The sequence below is a fragment of the Zalophus californianus genome, chromosome 4 (genome assembly GCF_009762305.2).
Source record: "Zalophus californianus isolate mZalCal1 chromosome 4, mZalCal1.pri.v2, whole genome shotgun sequence".
Taxonomy (NCBI): domain Eukaryota; kingdom Metazoa; phylum Chordata; class Mammalia; order Carnivora; family Otariidae; genus Zalophus; species Zalophus californianus.
In genome coordinates, this window is record NC_045598.1 from 68265400 (window position 1) to 68280383 (window position 14984).

The following is a 14984-nucleotide window of genomic DNA, read 5'->3' on the forward strand; positions in this document are numbered from 1 at the left end:
TCTGAAGTTGGCGAGGGGGAGCTGCTCCTTTCTGTGTTTCTTTTTCACCCTTTATCTCTTTTTCTGACACCCTTGGATATTTTATTATTAAAGTGTCATCTTGCCTGGCTTCCAGAACCCTCTCCATAGCATGCCATGGTTACAGGGTCTCCTGGTCGTTTCATCACTGCTTTCCTTGTATTTACTTTTCTCTGTTCCTAATTACATTTTCTGACTATTTGTGTTTCTTCAACTGAAGCACCTTTGTTTTCAGTCTAACTTTTATAAAAGTTCTAAATAAGCCTTCACATTGGGTTTTTGTTGTATTTCCTTTATTTTGGTGTTTTGCTTTTGAGGGTTTATACGTGGGCTAGGGGAGGGAGGGTACAAAGTTGGGACTAAAATAACATACTTTGTACACTGTTACGCACAAAGCTCAAAGTTTTAAAGTATAAATTACCACATTATAAGATTAAAAACACATAGCAAAAAATTCACATTGTCAGCTCAGTTATGAATGATCTTAAACTTAGGTTTGTATTTGTGAAAATCAACCCCAGCCAATTTGTATGCTGGTACATTGATTATTGTAACTTGAGGAAAGAAGGGTGGTACTTGTATTAAGTATAAATTTTGGTAAAATCTGATGTTAATAAAACACATTTTTTCTCTTTTGATTTATGATCATTAAAATTTGTGTTTGCCTGTTTAATTTTTTAACTTGGCTTAATTATTGTCTTTTCTCTGTGACTGTTAGTTTTTGTGTGCCCTGGGACCTTGAAAGCAATTGTGGATTCACCGTGTATATATGAAGCTGAACAAAAGGCAGGTGCTTGGTGCAAGGACCCTCTTCAGGCTGCAGATAAAATTTATTTCATGCCCTGGACTCCCTATCGTACTGATACTTTAATAGAATATGCTTCCTTAGAAGATTTCCAAAATAGTCGCCAAACGACGACATACAAACTTCCAAATCGAGTAGATGGTACTGGATTTGTGGTGTATGATGGTGCTGTCTTTTTTAACAAAGAGAGAACAAGGAACATTGTGAAATTTGACTTGAGGACTAGAATTAAGAGTGGAGAGGCCATAATTAACTATGCCAATTATCACGATACCTCACCATATAGATGGGGAGGGAAGACGGATATCGACCTAGCAGTTGATGAAAATGGCTTGTGGGTCATTTACGCCACTGAACAGAACAACGGAATGATCGTTATTAGCCAACTAAATCCATACACTCTTCGATTTGAAGCAACGTGGGAGACTGTGTATGACAAACGTGCTGCCTCAAATGCTTTTATGATCTGCGGCGTCCTCTACGTGGTCAGGTCAGTTTATCAAGACAATGAGAGTGAAACAGGCAAGAATGCAATTGATTACATTTACAATACCCGATTAAACCGAGGAGAATATGTAGATGTTCCCTTCCCCAACCAATACCAGTATATTGCTGCAGTGGATTACAATCCTAGAGATAACCAACTCTACGTGTGGAACAATAACTTCATTTTACGATATTCTCTGGAATTTGGTCCACCTGATCCTGCCCAAGGTAAGAATGTTTGCTTGCTAATGCTGATGTCTTTAAGCTTACTTTTAAAAGACTTGGGAGTTCTTTTCCTGCAGGTTTCCTTCTCCTTTTCATAGTTAAAGCTTAAAGGATAATGTGATATTTCATGCTGTCACATAATGTGTACATTTTAGCCTTAGTTTGGCCTATTTTCCTTCTCTGAATTTTTTCATTTACATTTTGATGACGAAAAACTGGCATCATTGGTCAGTTTACTGTTTTTCATTGCTAAAAATATAATACCAGCTACAAACCTGTTAGCTTTGTTTTCTTTTTTTTTTTTCTTCTCCCTGACTTCTGAATTGATTACAGTCTATGTGCAGACCTTTTAACTTCTTGGCGCCAGTGGTTAAGGGAAATGTGTGTTAGGAAGTCCCAGGAGAATTGCTAGGCTTGATGTACAATGTCAGGCATAAGTGTTCTGACGTTTTGGTGTCTGCTCTCTGGGTAGGAAAGGGAGTCATCCAACATCTTCCTAGCAAAATTACACATTTTTATTTCCTGATAAATTAGTGATGATTTTAAGTAAATATTTCTGTGACTTTAACTGTCACACATAGACTAAGCATTAAATGATCCCCAGTGATGATTTATGAAGATGGATCAGCTAACATTTTCGATTTGTGTTCTCTTTAGGTATCTTTATGGAGGATCATTACTTTAGAAAGTAATGTAAAATCTTTGGAAATATATTTTAGTTGATCAAGTGAATTCAGTTCTGTGGGAAACAATTTATGAGGATAAATTAAATGAATATTTCATTAAAACAAGCTTACCTCATACTCATGATAAAAGTAAACTATTCATATGTTGTTACAGAGCTTGTACTAATTATAAGTCATTTATATTTGAACAGTAATATTTGTGTTTTAAAGATCTGAATATTTAAATTTACTGAGTTAATTGGAATTTTCCAATTATTGAGTTACTTGAAAATTTTAAGAACCAGGAAGTTCTTTGGAGTGATTAAATCAATCCCTTCAACAAGGTGAAAAAGAAATTAGTATCTTTTTCTGTCAAAGCAGTACATACACTCTGTACACTAAAACATAATTACATGTACCTAAATGTATTTTAAGATATACTATTACTGGGCACCTGGGTGGCTCAGATGGTTAAGCGTCTGCCTTTGGCTCAGGTCATGATCCCGGGGTCATGGGATCAAGTCCCGTGTCGGGCTCCCAGCTCAGCGGGGAGCCTGCTTCTCCTTCTGCCTCTCTCTCTCTCTCTCTCTCTCTCTCTCTCTCACTCTGTCTCTCATGAATAAATAACTCTTTAAAAAAAAAGAAGATACACTTATTACTAAGTTCTAAATATTGTAATATGGTCAAGACCTTAAAAGTGAAAGTCACAACTTCTTATAGTTGAATTTCTAATTTGAGTCATTATAGTATACCAAAATATGTGATTTTTATTTAAAAAGTAAGAGAATAATGACATACTGACTTAATGCAAGACCCCTTTAATTCATGTATGTCTGGAATTTTTTGCCTTAAAATTACAGTAGTAATATCCATTGTTAAATTTTTAGCAATTAAATCTTTTAAGGATAATATCATAGAATCATTTACTTTTTAAATTTTTTTAAAGATTTATTCATTTATTTTAGAGAGAGAGAACACGAGCGGAAGGGGCAGAGGGAAAGGGAGAGAGAATCTCAAGCAGACTGCACTGAGTGCGGAGTCTGACATGGGGCTCTATTTCATGACCCTGAGATCACGACTTGAGCTAAAACTAAAAGTTGGACATTTAACCGACTGCGCCACACAGGCACCTCAGAAACATATACTTTTAAATTTAGACATATCTTTTTTTTTCATAAGACCAGCAATTTGGGATGTTTCTTGTATCTCAGCTGTTTTTCTAAAAGCTAGTACCATCCTTCATCCTTTATCCTGTAGGTTTGTCAAAGGCAAAACTTTAGGAACTGACAAAATTTGACATTGTATATTGATTGTTGTGTTAATTTTTTTGTAACCTGTGTTACTCTCAAAGCTGTTACATTTGTTTTGGGCGGCAGTAAATCTCTTCCCCGTCCATTAGGAGAAAGAGAAATAAAATACTTTTAAAAATGGAAATTCATAATCAGGCAACACCTGAAAGATTGTGAATAAATTGAGTACAGACTCAATTCAACAAAGAATCATTGCCCTTGTCTACTTGTCACAAAGTACTTCGTGACTACAAGATGAGTAATAATGTCATTTTCCATATGTGGCTTATATTCTAGTAAATAATTTGATCCATTTCAGATGAAAAAGTCTTTGATAGTTTAGATATTTTTTGAAAGAACAGTTACCAGCTTTGAAAATGGGGAATTTAGACATATTTAGTAGTTGTGTTCCTACAGCTGTGTTTTGTTATCCAATATACTTACTCATTCTTAAATATTCCCAGAAAATAAAAATTCATATTGGCCCCTAATTAAACCCTTAGTGATACAGAGTTTTATATGACCTAAATCTCTCTTGCTGCTGTTTGAACCATATTCTCTTTCCCCTCTCTTGTAATTTATCTTCATGTGCTTTTAGAGACTCCTGTCTCTCTCATCCAAGATCTGTGCTGATATCTATATGCATGTAGATGGGGCCTTGCAGAACTATTCTGGCCCATCAATTTAGGTCAAATCAATAAGCCACTGTCAGCTTTTCAGAAGCAAGATCCACAAAACTGATAGAACAGAGCAATCAGAATTCAGGTCTTCAGCCGTCATAAAGCAATGATTAACTGGTTTGGCTGTAATTTAGTCTTATGTCCTGGATTTTCTACTGTGTATGTTTCTAAGGTATACGTTGTGCTGTAAAATTATCATTTCTTTCATTTTTTGTTGTGGACTGTTTCATAGTATATTAGCTTCAATACTTTTCCCCATTTATAAACCCAAACCTTTGCCTTCCTAACAGGGCAAGTATATTATTTCTTTGCTCTAATCATGATTTTCAAATACATCCTTTTTTTCTTTCAATCTTTAGCCTTATGTTATCTCTACATAGTTCAGTCACTCCATTTCTCTAAACTAGTTCTGTTTTTCCTTTTTACATTCTCCTTCTCTAAAGTAGACTTAGGAAAAACCCTTTCGGTCCTATTTTAACTCTTTTCTGTTTCTTAATCTGAATTGCTTTATATTTACTTTGCCTGCAAATTTGATGTCCCAGATACTAGTTTTCTTAAAGATTTTATTTATTTATTTGAGAGAGCACACACAAGCAGAGAGGCAGAGGGACATGGAGAAGCAGACTCCCTGCTAAGCAGGGAGCTGACATGGGGCTCGATTCCAGGACCCTGAGATCATGACCTGAGCCGAAGGCAGACACTTAACTGAGCAACCCAGGTGCCCCTCCCAAATATTATTGAAAAAAATATTGTGTCTTGGGTTTTGACAGTTCCTGAATATTTGTCTTAGAGTAATTATGAAGTAAGACACTTCAATAGTATGAGGAAAAATTTGTATCAAGAGAACTACTTAGGTTTATTTATTTGGGGAGTGTTGAGCATAGAATACACATTTCTTGAAACATCTTTCCACTGATAATGATTGCTCAATAAAAGATAATCGTTATTTTTAGACATTGAATAAAGGTAAATTTAATGAATACACATTTTTGCCTTTCCAGGCTACAGACTCTTTGTAACTAGAGTTCATTCAGTGAACAATGAGTGAGTTCTTGGACCTGGGTGAGGGAAGTACTACCCTTAGCATAAATGGGTTCTATTGGTAGTAAGCACTACCATAGTAAATTGAAGCATTCTGTATGTGTTTGTTGAAATTTTCAAGGGTAGTTCTTAAATATGTTTATTAGCATTTTATTAGTACTGTTTTGGGGTCTCTATACTCAAATGACAAAGGTAGGCAGAATGCTAAGTCACTTAATCTGGATGCTTGATACGACATTCTGATAACTCTGGGACAGAACTTTGTAAAATAAGGTTTAGATTTGAGATACAATTCTATTGTGAATTGCCATGTTTTCTATTACCATTTATAGGATAGTCTTGAGTTTTGAATCTTTTGCCACATAAGTTAGATTATGAAACTTTTTATCAACTGTTGCTCTAGTATTTTATGTTATCTTCCCACACCTTTTCTTGTTTTAGAGATTTACACAGAGAGGAATCAGTTAAATGCTCCTAAATAAGGGCAGATTGCTTTGTGGGATGCCATACTTTCCCAGAGTCTGAAAATCTTTTGCCTAGAAAAGTAAGATCATAACATTCAAGAGTATGGCCAGGTGACCTTGAACAAATTGCCTAACCTTCTCCATGGCTCAATTTTCTCATCTGTAAAAGGAAGATAATCATAGTACCTACTTCATGGGGTTGTGGTAAAGATTAAATAAGATGATCCGATGATCCATGAATGGTGATTAGCGTAGCATCTGGTACATAAATGCTGAATAAGTGTAGCTTTTTATCATTATCAGATGCCCTGTTGGGACCTGTCTTCACTTATGGAAGAAATGTTAATTTTTAGAAACGGCCTCTACATTTGTGGCTTCATCATTAGAAAAACATGCTTTCTGTAAAGTTGCTGAACGTCAGCTTTGCAAAATTCCAGAAATTCTGATTGTCTTTCAAAAGGGTTTAATTTTGCTACTTAGAAGTTTACTTTCATGTTTTTCATGATGTCCCAATATTTCATTGATTTATCTTTGAAGAAGATCTATTCCCTTTAAACTTTTGATGAACAAAGAGCGCCTGGGTGGCTCAGTCGGTTGGGCGTCTGCCTTCGGCTCAGGTCATGATCCCAGAGTCCTGGAATCAAGTTCTGCATCGGGCTCCCTGCTCGGCGGGAAGCCTGCTTCTCCCTCTCCCTCTGCCTGCCTCTCTTCCTGCTTGTTCTCTCTCTCTCTCTCTATGTCAAATAAATAAATAAAATCTTAAAAAAAAAACTTTTGATGAACAAAAGGTGAAAATATATGAAATTTATTCTCAAAAACACATACAAACAGGCTATAGCATGTTGCAAGAAATTTTGTGCATATACTAGAGGTCATTTTATTACCTACCTTGACTCAGTTATTATGAATCTTTCCTGGTGCTTAGCTAACAGATCACTAATTGTAGTACTGTTAAGACCTATTTCAGTGGCTTAAATACATACTAATTAGTGCAGTGTCAAGAGATACATAAGATGGTGTGTCTCTAAACTGTGTTGCTCTGTCCTTTTCATTTTTGCTCCGATTCCCCACTACTCTCTGAGATTTGATTCAGAGGCAGTCATTTGACACTTCTGTTAAAAGAGTGTGATGCTTTTGACAAATGTTAATTGAGAAAGCCCTGAAAGCCTGGCTGCATTGTAATCAAAAGAAAATTACAGAGGTTTAACAAGATGTCAAGCAAGTGTTTTACAGAGAAAGATAGACAGGTTTGAATAGGTTTCTGCAGCAGCTGGCTAGGCATGATGTTTGACTAATGTGCACAGCATCTCTCATATGGTCAATAAATTATGCCCTGGAAATAAAACACATGATTAAGAAATTTCTCTTGAGATAGAAGGGAAAAAGGTGTAGAAAGAGTATGGTATGCATTTATTGACCAGAAGAAGTTTCTCACTCCTAAAGAACTAGAAACATGTGCACACACTACTTTTTGAGATGGACTTAGGATATTCTGTCAATAACAACTACTTATGGACCGGAACTTAAAATAATAAACATATTAGTGATAACGTGAACTTGTTTTCTAAGTTTTAATGTTCTGGTTTGTCTCTTACATTATAGAGAAAGCATAAAAAAAGTTAATGTTTTTATCAGACTACTTGAAAAAATAGTTCTTTTTAATTTGCTGTACTCTATTAAATTTAAAGCATCATAGATAAAGGTTTCAAGAGCCAGTTTTCTATAAATGTTGATAAAACTTTAGTGTGATCACTTAGTAGATTTTTAAATGATAAGATTTAAGTTTTACTGACAGAATTTTAGTTGTTTAAACTAATTAGATGGCAATTAATGAAGGAAAATATTAAGCTAAATTATTTTTTTAACCTAGTAGATTAAACAGTTTGAAAGTAATGCTGGAAATCAAAAAGAACCTTTTAAAATAATTTCAAATGTGTAACGGTAGTTTCTTATAAAGTGTCCGTATGGTTTGTAAGGTTGGTTTCAGATTAGGCCTGATTTGATCTAACCTGTTTTCTTGCATTATAATCCTCTGACCAGAACTAGTTGCTTTTTCTACTACATTTTCAAATGTAAATGTGCCTAACGAAGCCTCAGATGTTTTCTTACTAACACAGCACAAGCATGCCGAGCTATTCTTCTGTTTGGATCTAATCAGGCATGCTCAAAAATCTCTCAAGCAAGAATGGCTGCTGGGTGGAAAGATGTCACAGTATTTATTTTCCTGCAAGATATAGAGTGGGTGACTTTAAATTTTCTATTGTCCTAACTATATGTAATTGTCAGATTTTTATTGATGCTTTGAATTTGATTATTTATAGGGTATGCATTTATATTAAAAAAGAATTTTTCTGTGTTGTTTCATAGTAACATATACTTGGTATAGACACTGAAACTATTTAAAACTGTCCTTCAGTTTTTGTTGGATGATAAATGATGAAATATACTTAAGCTGTATTATCAAATATGTCATTGAGAAGTAGACTTAAGACAATGAGAGTCATACAGAAAACTGTACAGTAAAGCCTAAACTTCCTGTACTTAGCCAACAATATGAATAAAGTGGAACAAATGAAGGGATTTATTCTTTCTCCAACCTTACTGGTGTTCTCACTAATTCTCATGTTGCTGGTTTGGGGGTAGTTGGATGGTGCGGGGTTTTGGGTTGTGTGTGTGCATATACATATTCACGTGTGTGCCTGTATGTGAGTGCAGGTGTGTGTTTGAGATTAATATACTCATCTTTTCTCCATAGTGCCTACCACAGCTGTGACAATAACTTCTTCAGCTGAGCTGTTCAAAACCACAGTATCAACCACAAGCACTACTTCACAGAAAGGCCCCATGAGCACAACTGTAGCTGGATCACAGGAAGGAAGCAAAGGGGCAAAACCACCTCCAGCAGTTTCTACAACCAAAGTTCCTCCTGTAACAAATATTTTTCCCCTGCCAGAGAGATTCTGCGAAGCCTTAGACGCGAGGGGGATAAAGTGGCCTCAGACACAAAGGGGAATGATGGTTGAACGACCATGTCCCAAGGGAACAAGAGGTAGTTCTTGTAAAATGCCAAATGTACATTTTTACGTTTAGTGTGAGTAGGTTCTGAATTACACTGAAGTGACTTCGAGGAAAGAGAGACATTTACGATAGCTAATTTTGTTACTGTTTTTGTTAACTTTGGTAATAGAGCATTGGTAGATAACTTAAAGGCTCATAAACGGTAAAAGTTATTTAAGGTCAGGCCCTGAAGTATACCTCTCCCTCTTAAAGACCTAGGTCAAGCCTGACATTTTTTGCCCATGGACTCCAGTGAGGCTTCCTTACAGCTGCCTTTCTCATTACAAGTACCGTTTTGGATGAGTCCCAAGAAAATCAAGGGCTTTTTGTTTGTTTGCTGTAAACGTCTGATATTTCTATGCTGACTTTATATTTACTGTTTATAATATGCATTATACCCTGTTCTTTGTCAGATATTGTCCGCCACTTCCATTAGTGTTTATTCAAAATTTAACATGCAGTGTAGTATCATTGTAGCTGATTTCCCGAATGCATGCAGAAAAATGGTTTCAATTTCTGTTGTAGGAACTGCCTCCTATCTCTGCATGGTTTCCACTGGAACATGGAACCCTAAGGGCCCTGATCTTAGCAACTGTACCTCACACTGGGTAAATCAGCTGGCTCAGAAGGTTGGTTGGAACCTTTTAATATGATACACATTGGTGATTAAGGGCTTTAACGTCTAACATAAATAATTTAGCTTTGTGTGTTAAAACCGGCTTCATCGCTCTTTGTTCAGTATAAAAATAAAAAATTATGCATAGTTTTGTCTGTAAACTACTTATTCAAAGTTACATGTTTTGGGGCATGCTGTTTTCTTTGTTGAGCTTTTTAATGAGTAGATACTTGCTTCATTTCTTTTTTTTTAAATTTCATTCATATTCAGTTTGTTCTCTTTCTTTTGATGTTTGTAAGACAAATGGTCCATTGGCCTAATAAATCAAATACCATTAAGTTTGAAACTGAATCCACAGAATGCAAGCAGATGTTTATATCACAGATGATTATGATAGAATAAGTAAAAACGACTTTAAAAGGCATTAGTAACTTTAATATTACAATGCAATGCAGTGACATTTTAGTTTCTCCTTCGTCATCTACCTTTCTGAAATGCAGGCAAGCAGTAGATAATAACTCCCAGTATCATACTGATTACATTCTGATTTAAATTTCTGGATCATTGGAAAAAATAAATAAGATTTTTAAACAGCAGTTTCAAATGGTGGCAGTGAAATGAGAAAGCTGTCTGAAAAACTTTAAAAAAAAGGATTTCTGTTTTTTTTTTTTTCTTTTAAATGTCTGGCTAAGAATTTCTTTTGTGTGCTGAGGATCTAAGACCCTTTAATCATCTGAAATGAGGAGAAAGTTATTGGTCTCAATTAGTTGCAGATTTTGACATATTTGCAAATATTTCTCTCACCACAACAAAGATACTCAGGAAAAGAACAAGAAGCCGCAAACAGGGCAAGAAATCATACTGAGATAATATAAATTGTGATTTCAGATCAGAAGTGGAGAAAATGCTGCTAGTCTCGCCAACGAACTGGCTAAACATACCAAAGGGCCGGTGTTTGCTGGGGATGTGAGTTCTTCAGTGAGATTGATGGAGCAGTTGGTGGACATTCTTGATGCACAGCTGCAGGAACTGAAACCTAGTGAAAAGGATTCTGCCGGACGGAGTTATAACAAGGTAGGTAGGAATTTCCTGTTATTTAATCAGACATTTTGTATGGCAGCTCTTGATTCCTCTAGCAATGGACTGCCAAACCTTTGCCCCCCTTGACATATACTCAGAAACAAAATTTCTAATTTGGTCAATTTCCCAAGAAAGAATTAACAGCTGAGAAAGGAACAACATGGCAAAAAAAAAAAAAAAAAATTAAAATCTCTGAGGGAGATTTTAGTTGATGGCAGACATTGCCTGATTGTGTTCAGTACTCACACTTAAGAATGCATTATCTGCACTTGGAGAGATTATGTGTTCTACATCTCATATACTCTGTACACTAATACATGCAACTCATGTTTCCACTAAAATTGCGACGCATAGGGGAATGTTAGCCACTGTAATACTGCTTTCAATTTCAGGTTTTGGGAGAAGGGCAAGTTTCCCTCTCTAGGAGGATAGTGTGTTAGTGCTCTTAATTTTTCCTAATATGACAAAAATTTGGTAGTTATTTTAACCATACTATAAAATAAGCATAGGAGATTCATATTAAGCCAAAATCCATGGCTAATATGGTGTTACAGGGTTAAAAAAATAGACATTTTTGTTTCTTTTAACCACATATTTTGTCTCTGGTTTTATCATGATACTTTGGATTAGTACACTTAATAAAATGCAGCTATGAACTACAAATAGGCAGTTTTGGCAATCGGTGTAAACTCATAAAAATCCAAAGGACTACCGTGCATAATAACCTTTGAAGTCAGGAATGCCAGCCTAAGTTTTGAGGATTTCTTTTTCCCTCATTTTCAACAGATAAAATCTAACCTCTGATTTTCTTTTCTTTTACTAAAAAGCTCCAAAAACGAGAGAAGACATGCAGGGCTTACCTTAAGGTATCTCTCCTGTGCTGTCACCCTGCTTTCTCCCTTCTTCAGCTACCTGCCACGCTTTATCATCTTGCTGCATGATCCAATGTATTTCAGTCTTTGATAATTATATAATGTGCCCCATATCAGCTGTACAAATGTTGGCTCTTCTCAGGTATATTACTCTCAGAATAAGCAAATAATTTACCTTTATAATTTTTGCTCTTTTTCCATTCATCCAAACATACAAGAATTTTAATGAAGTGTCCTCTGAATTGGAAAGTAATCATGTCGTCTCTCTGTTTCCTGTTGTCATCTCTATGGATTAAAAAACAACTTGAGTAAAACAGCTATGATATATTCTTGGCAGTTTATCATATCAAAGACTGTATAGTCATAATGTATGTGCATGAAAAAGTCACAGCTTTCTTATCTCCGTGGTGTACTCTTAAATAAAATAGGCTTGTCCTGAAATTTTTAGGAGTCATTTCTAGAATCAGGTTGATATGGGGATGGGTTACTAGAAATGAAATACAAATAATGTGACAGTGTTATCATTATATGTTCTATGTTGGTTTTTATCAGGCTAATAGAAACAGAAAGCCACTGTTTGGCTCAGAATCCTTGTTCACTCCAGCCAGTTTTTCTCCCTGGTATATCCAAGTAATACGAAATGTGCTGAGGCCAACAGTGGACTATGCCATGCTAGTTCTGTGGGATAGATCAGAATAACGTTACCAGCTTGCGTTTTGTTTTATTACATGAATTTTAGACGTTTCTTTTGGGGGGATAGTTATTTTCTAATCGTCCTCATCTGAGGACCATATCCTTCATAAATCCAGCCTTAAAGAACTTACCCGTATACATATGACAAAAAAACAAAAGAAGCTTGTAGTTTTGTAGAGTAGCAGTTATTCAAAAGCCATAACTACCAGTTTTGGTTGGCAAGCTCTAGGAAAAAAAAAAAAAGGCGGCATATCACTAGTTTGTAATAGACATTGTTGGACCTGAGAACTTTACGAGAAAAGGTGGTGGGAAATTCTGTTTTTAGGTAGTAATATTCTGAATGTTCTTTTTAGCCTGTTTAATGAGGGCAAAGAAATAACTGCTGGAGTGTATAGAATTTGTCATATTGAAATTTTCAGTTCACCTTTAAGGTATTAGTTAATGTGTGAAATGTAATAATTGGTATGTTGCCCAGTTCATATAGCTCAGTGGGAAAAGAATAGCTTTTTTTCTCTGGCAGGGAGAGACTATTTAAGGAATATGATTAGGCTAATGATCATTTTTGATTCCACTAGAAAAGTACAAATGGTAATAAATAAGGAGTGTTTCAAATTAATAAAAAGCATGTCATCAGCGAGTTATGTGTGTATGTAGTAAGTTTCAGCATGACCTTAATTTCTGACCAGTGTCATTTTCACTATCTCTCAAATGAGCTTCTCTGCTGAGATAAGACTAATAAAACTCCTTAAATTACAAATCAGAAGCTGACTTACACTATGCAAATGAAGCGAATTCCCACTTTGTGACAGAAGATTCATTTGTAACTTAGATTAGAGACTCCAGTCTGTATTTCTTGGTGACTAATGAATCTGGCCTCGGCAGACCAATTTCTGTTCCACTCTAGTTAATGGCTGCATCAGTATCACTGTGAACATTTTGACTATTCTGTCTCCCATTAGAGAGAGAAAAAAGCCTTTAACGCCACTTGGAAGTATCTTCCACCTGCCAGGAAGGTCGTGGTGGCTCACAAGGCAGACGACGAGGATATTAAGATGGATTAAGCTAATTAATCTTACTCTAACAGTAGCTTCAAACAACTTTTCCCTCTGCTTACTTCAATATCATACCTCAAACTAGTAATTTTTGTTGTTGTTCTTTGTACAATGTATGTTCTTTTCCCTCAGTGGATTACCAATAGATCAAAACAATTTATATATGGTCTTAATGACATATTATGACTAGATAAATGGGATAGAGTAAATAAACTTAGTGATTTCAGCTATGCAAGGCATAGTCCATGAATAACTATAGTATCAGAACAAAAGCCTGCCTTCAATTGCTTAACTGACTGTGTTTTATTTTTTATTTAATGTTATTTTGCATGGTAATAAACTAAACCTACAAATATGAACATGTACAGCTTGGATGTTTATGATGACCTTATTCTACTTTACTTAAATTATTTCATTAAAATCTTTCATTAAATTATTGGTATAGGCTTTAAATGTTTTGATCTCTTGATTCTTTTAAAAACAGATCATTGTTTATGAAGGTATGTTCTCAAGTGTTTTCTAGCTGGACAGGGAATTAGAAGAGTGAAATATTCACAGATAATATATAAACTTTGAAATCAACTTGTTTTTTTTCCCAATGGTCATAATTAGACAATGTTATAAGGCATAATTTTGGTTATTATTTTAGTTCAGGTTCCAAAAAACAGTATGGTGTAACTTTCAAGCATAGGTATCAGGCTATTCCAGAGACATCAGTGTTTTCTATTTAGAACATTTAAACCTTGAGGTTATAAATAGGAGTGACTATGCATGTACCAGTAATACCTCAGGTTAAGAGCTGACATTGGTTGTGCCTCTTTGACAAGTATCAACAAGCCATCTTTTCACATTTATCCTTTATAATCAAATAGCAGTCTGCTAATTTGCAGTTAGTTTTATTTTGAGATGGTAAGATTATGTTCCTAATTGGCCAGATATAGGTGTTCAGGTGTTCTTCCATCTTGAAATAAGAGTAAATCATCGTGACAGATAAACATTACAATTGTCATTAGTCAGTGATTGAAAATCATCTTGGTACTAGAAGCAGTCAAAACTAATGGTAGTTTTCTAATGGATGCAGGCAATTGTGGACACAGTGGACAATCTTCTGAGACCTGAAGCTTTGGAATCCTGGAAACACATGAATTCTTCTGAACAGGCTCATACAGCAACAATGTTACTTGATACACTGGAAGAAGGAGCTTTTGTCCTGGCTGACAATCTTGTAGAACCAACCAGGGTCTCAATGCCTACAGAAAATATTGGTAAGTGAATACATTGTCAGGGATAATTTTGATTTAGAAGATATATGTGTAAGAGAATGATGCTTCCCTTCTGAATCTGTTCTTTCCCAAGGCCAGACTTCTCTTTTGTCAAATTATTATTGATCCCACTTCATAAAATTAATGCAAAAGCCGAAATCTGTCTCTATCTTTTAAAAGTTGGTTTTATGTAGGTTTTTTTTCCCCCAACTGAAAAATCATTAAAGGAAAGAAGCTTAGAGTACTTAAATGCCAGAATATGGATTGCATAAGTAATGAAAGTGCTTGCTATGGAACTGTGGCAAATGCTTTTTCATTTTATATAATATGTTCCTAATGAATTTAAATTACTTTCTGGAATGTGTTCTCCCAGTCAAATATTTTAGGCACACAGAACTTGAGCCAAATATTTATACTAAACACAACTGCCTTCAGGTGAAAATGTGGTCAGCGAACTACATCTCCCATAATGCAGACTATACATGCTTCATAGATTGCAAAATAGCTGCAGATAGTTTTGAAGCATTTAAATTTAGAATTTAAATGCTGGCCATGAGAGGTAGGAATTCAGTTTTGATGATATTTGAAAAAATATAGTAAATACAGTACAATTATATTCATTTAGGCTTGACTGATTTAGAATTGTTGGTTATTCAGGGAGGTTGAACTTAAATGAAAT

The 14984-nt window shown here is 35.2% G+C and overlaps 1 protein-coding gene across 15 annotated transcripts in view; it reads left to right on the plus strand.

Moving 5' to 3' along the window:
* ADGRL2 (adhesion G protein-coupled receptor L2) overlaps positions 1–14984 on the plus strand; it is a 268676-nt gene that overhangs the window by 218085 nt on the left and 35607 nt on the right. For 11 of the 15 annotated variants that reach the window (XM_027575091.2, XM_027575093.2, XM_027575092.1 and 8 more), the window contains 6 exons: positions 737–1537; positions 8429–8722; positions 9256–9359; positions 10235–10420; positions 11254–11292; positions 14125–14308. In XM_027575091.2, the coding sequence (XP_027430892.1) occupies positions 737–1537; positions 8429–8722; positions 9256–9359; positions 10235–10420; positions 11254–11292; positions 14125–14308 (1608 nt within the window). The remainder of the gene's footprint in view (positions 1–736; positions 1538–8428; positions 8723–9255; positions 9360–10234; positions 10421–11253; positions 11293–14124; positions 14309–14984) is intronic. The other 4 variants (XM_027575103.1, XM_027575097.1, XM_027575095.1 and 1 more) reach the window with 1 other exon arrangement.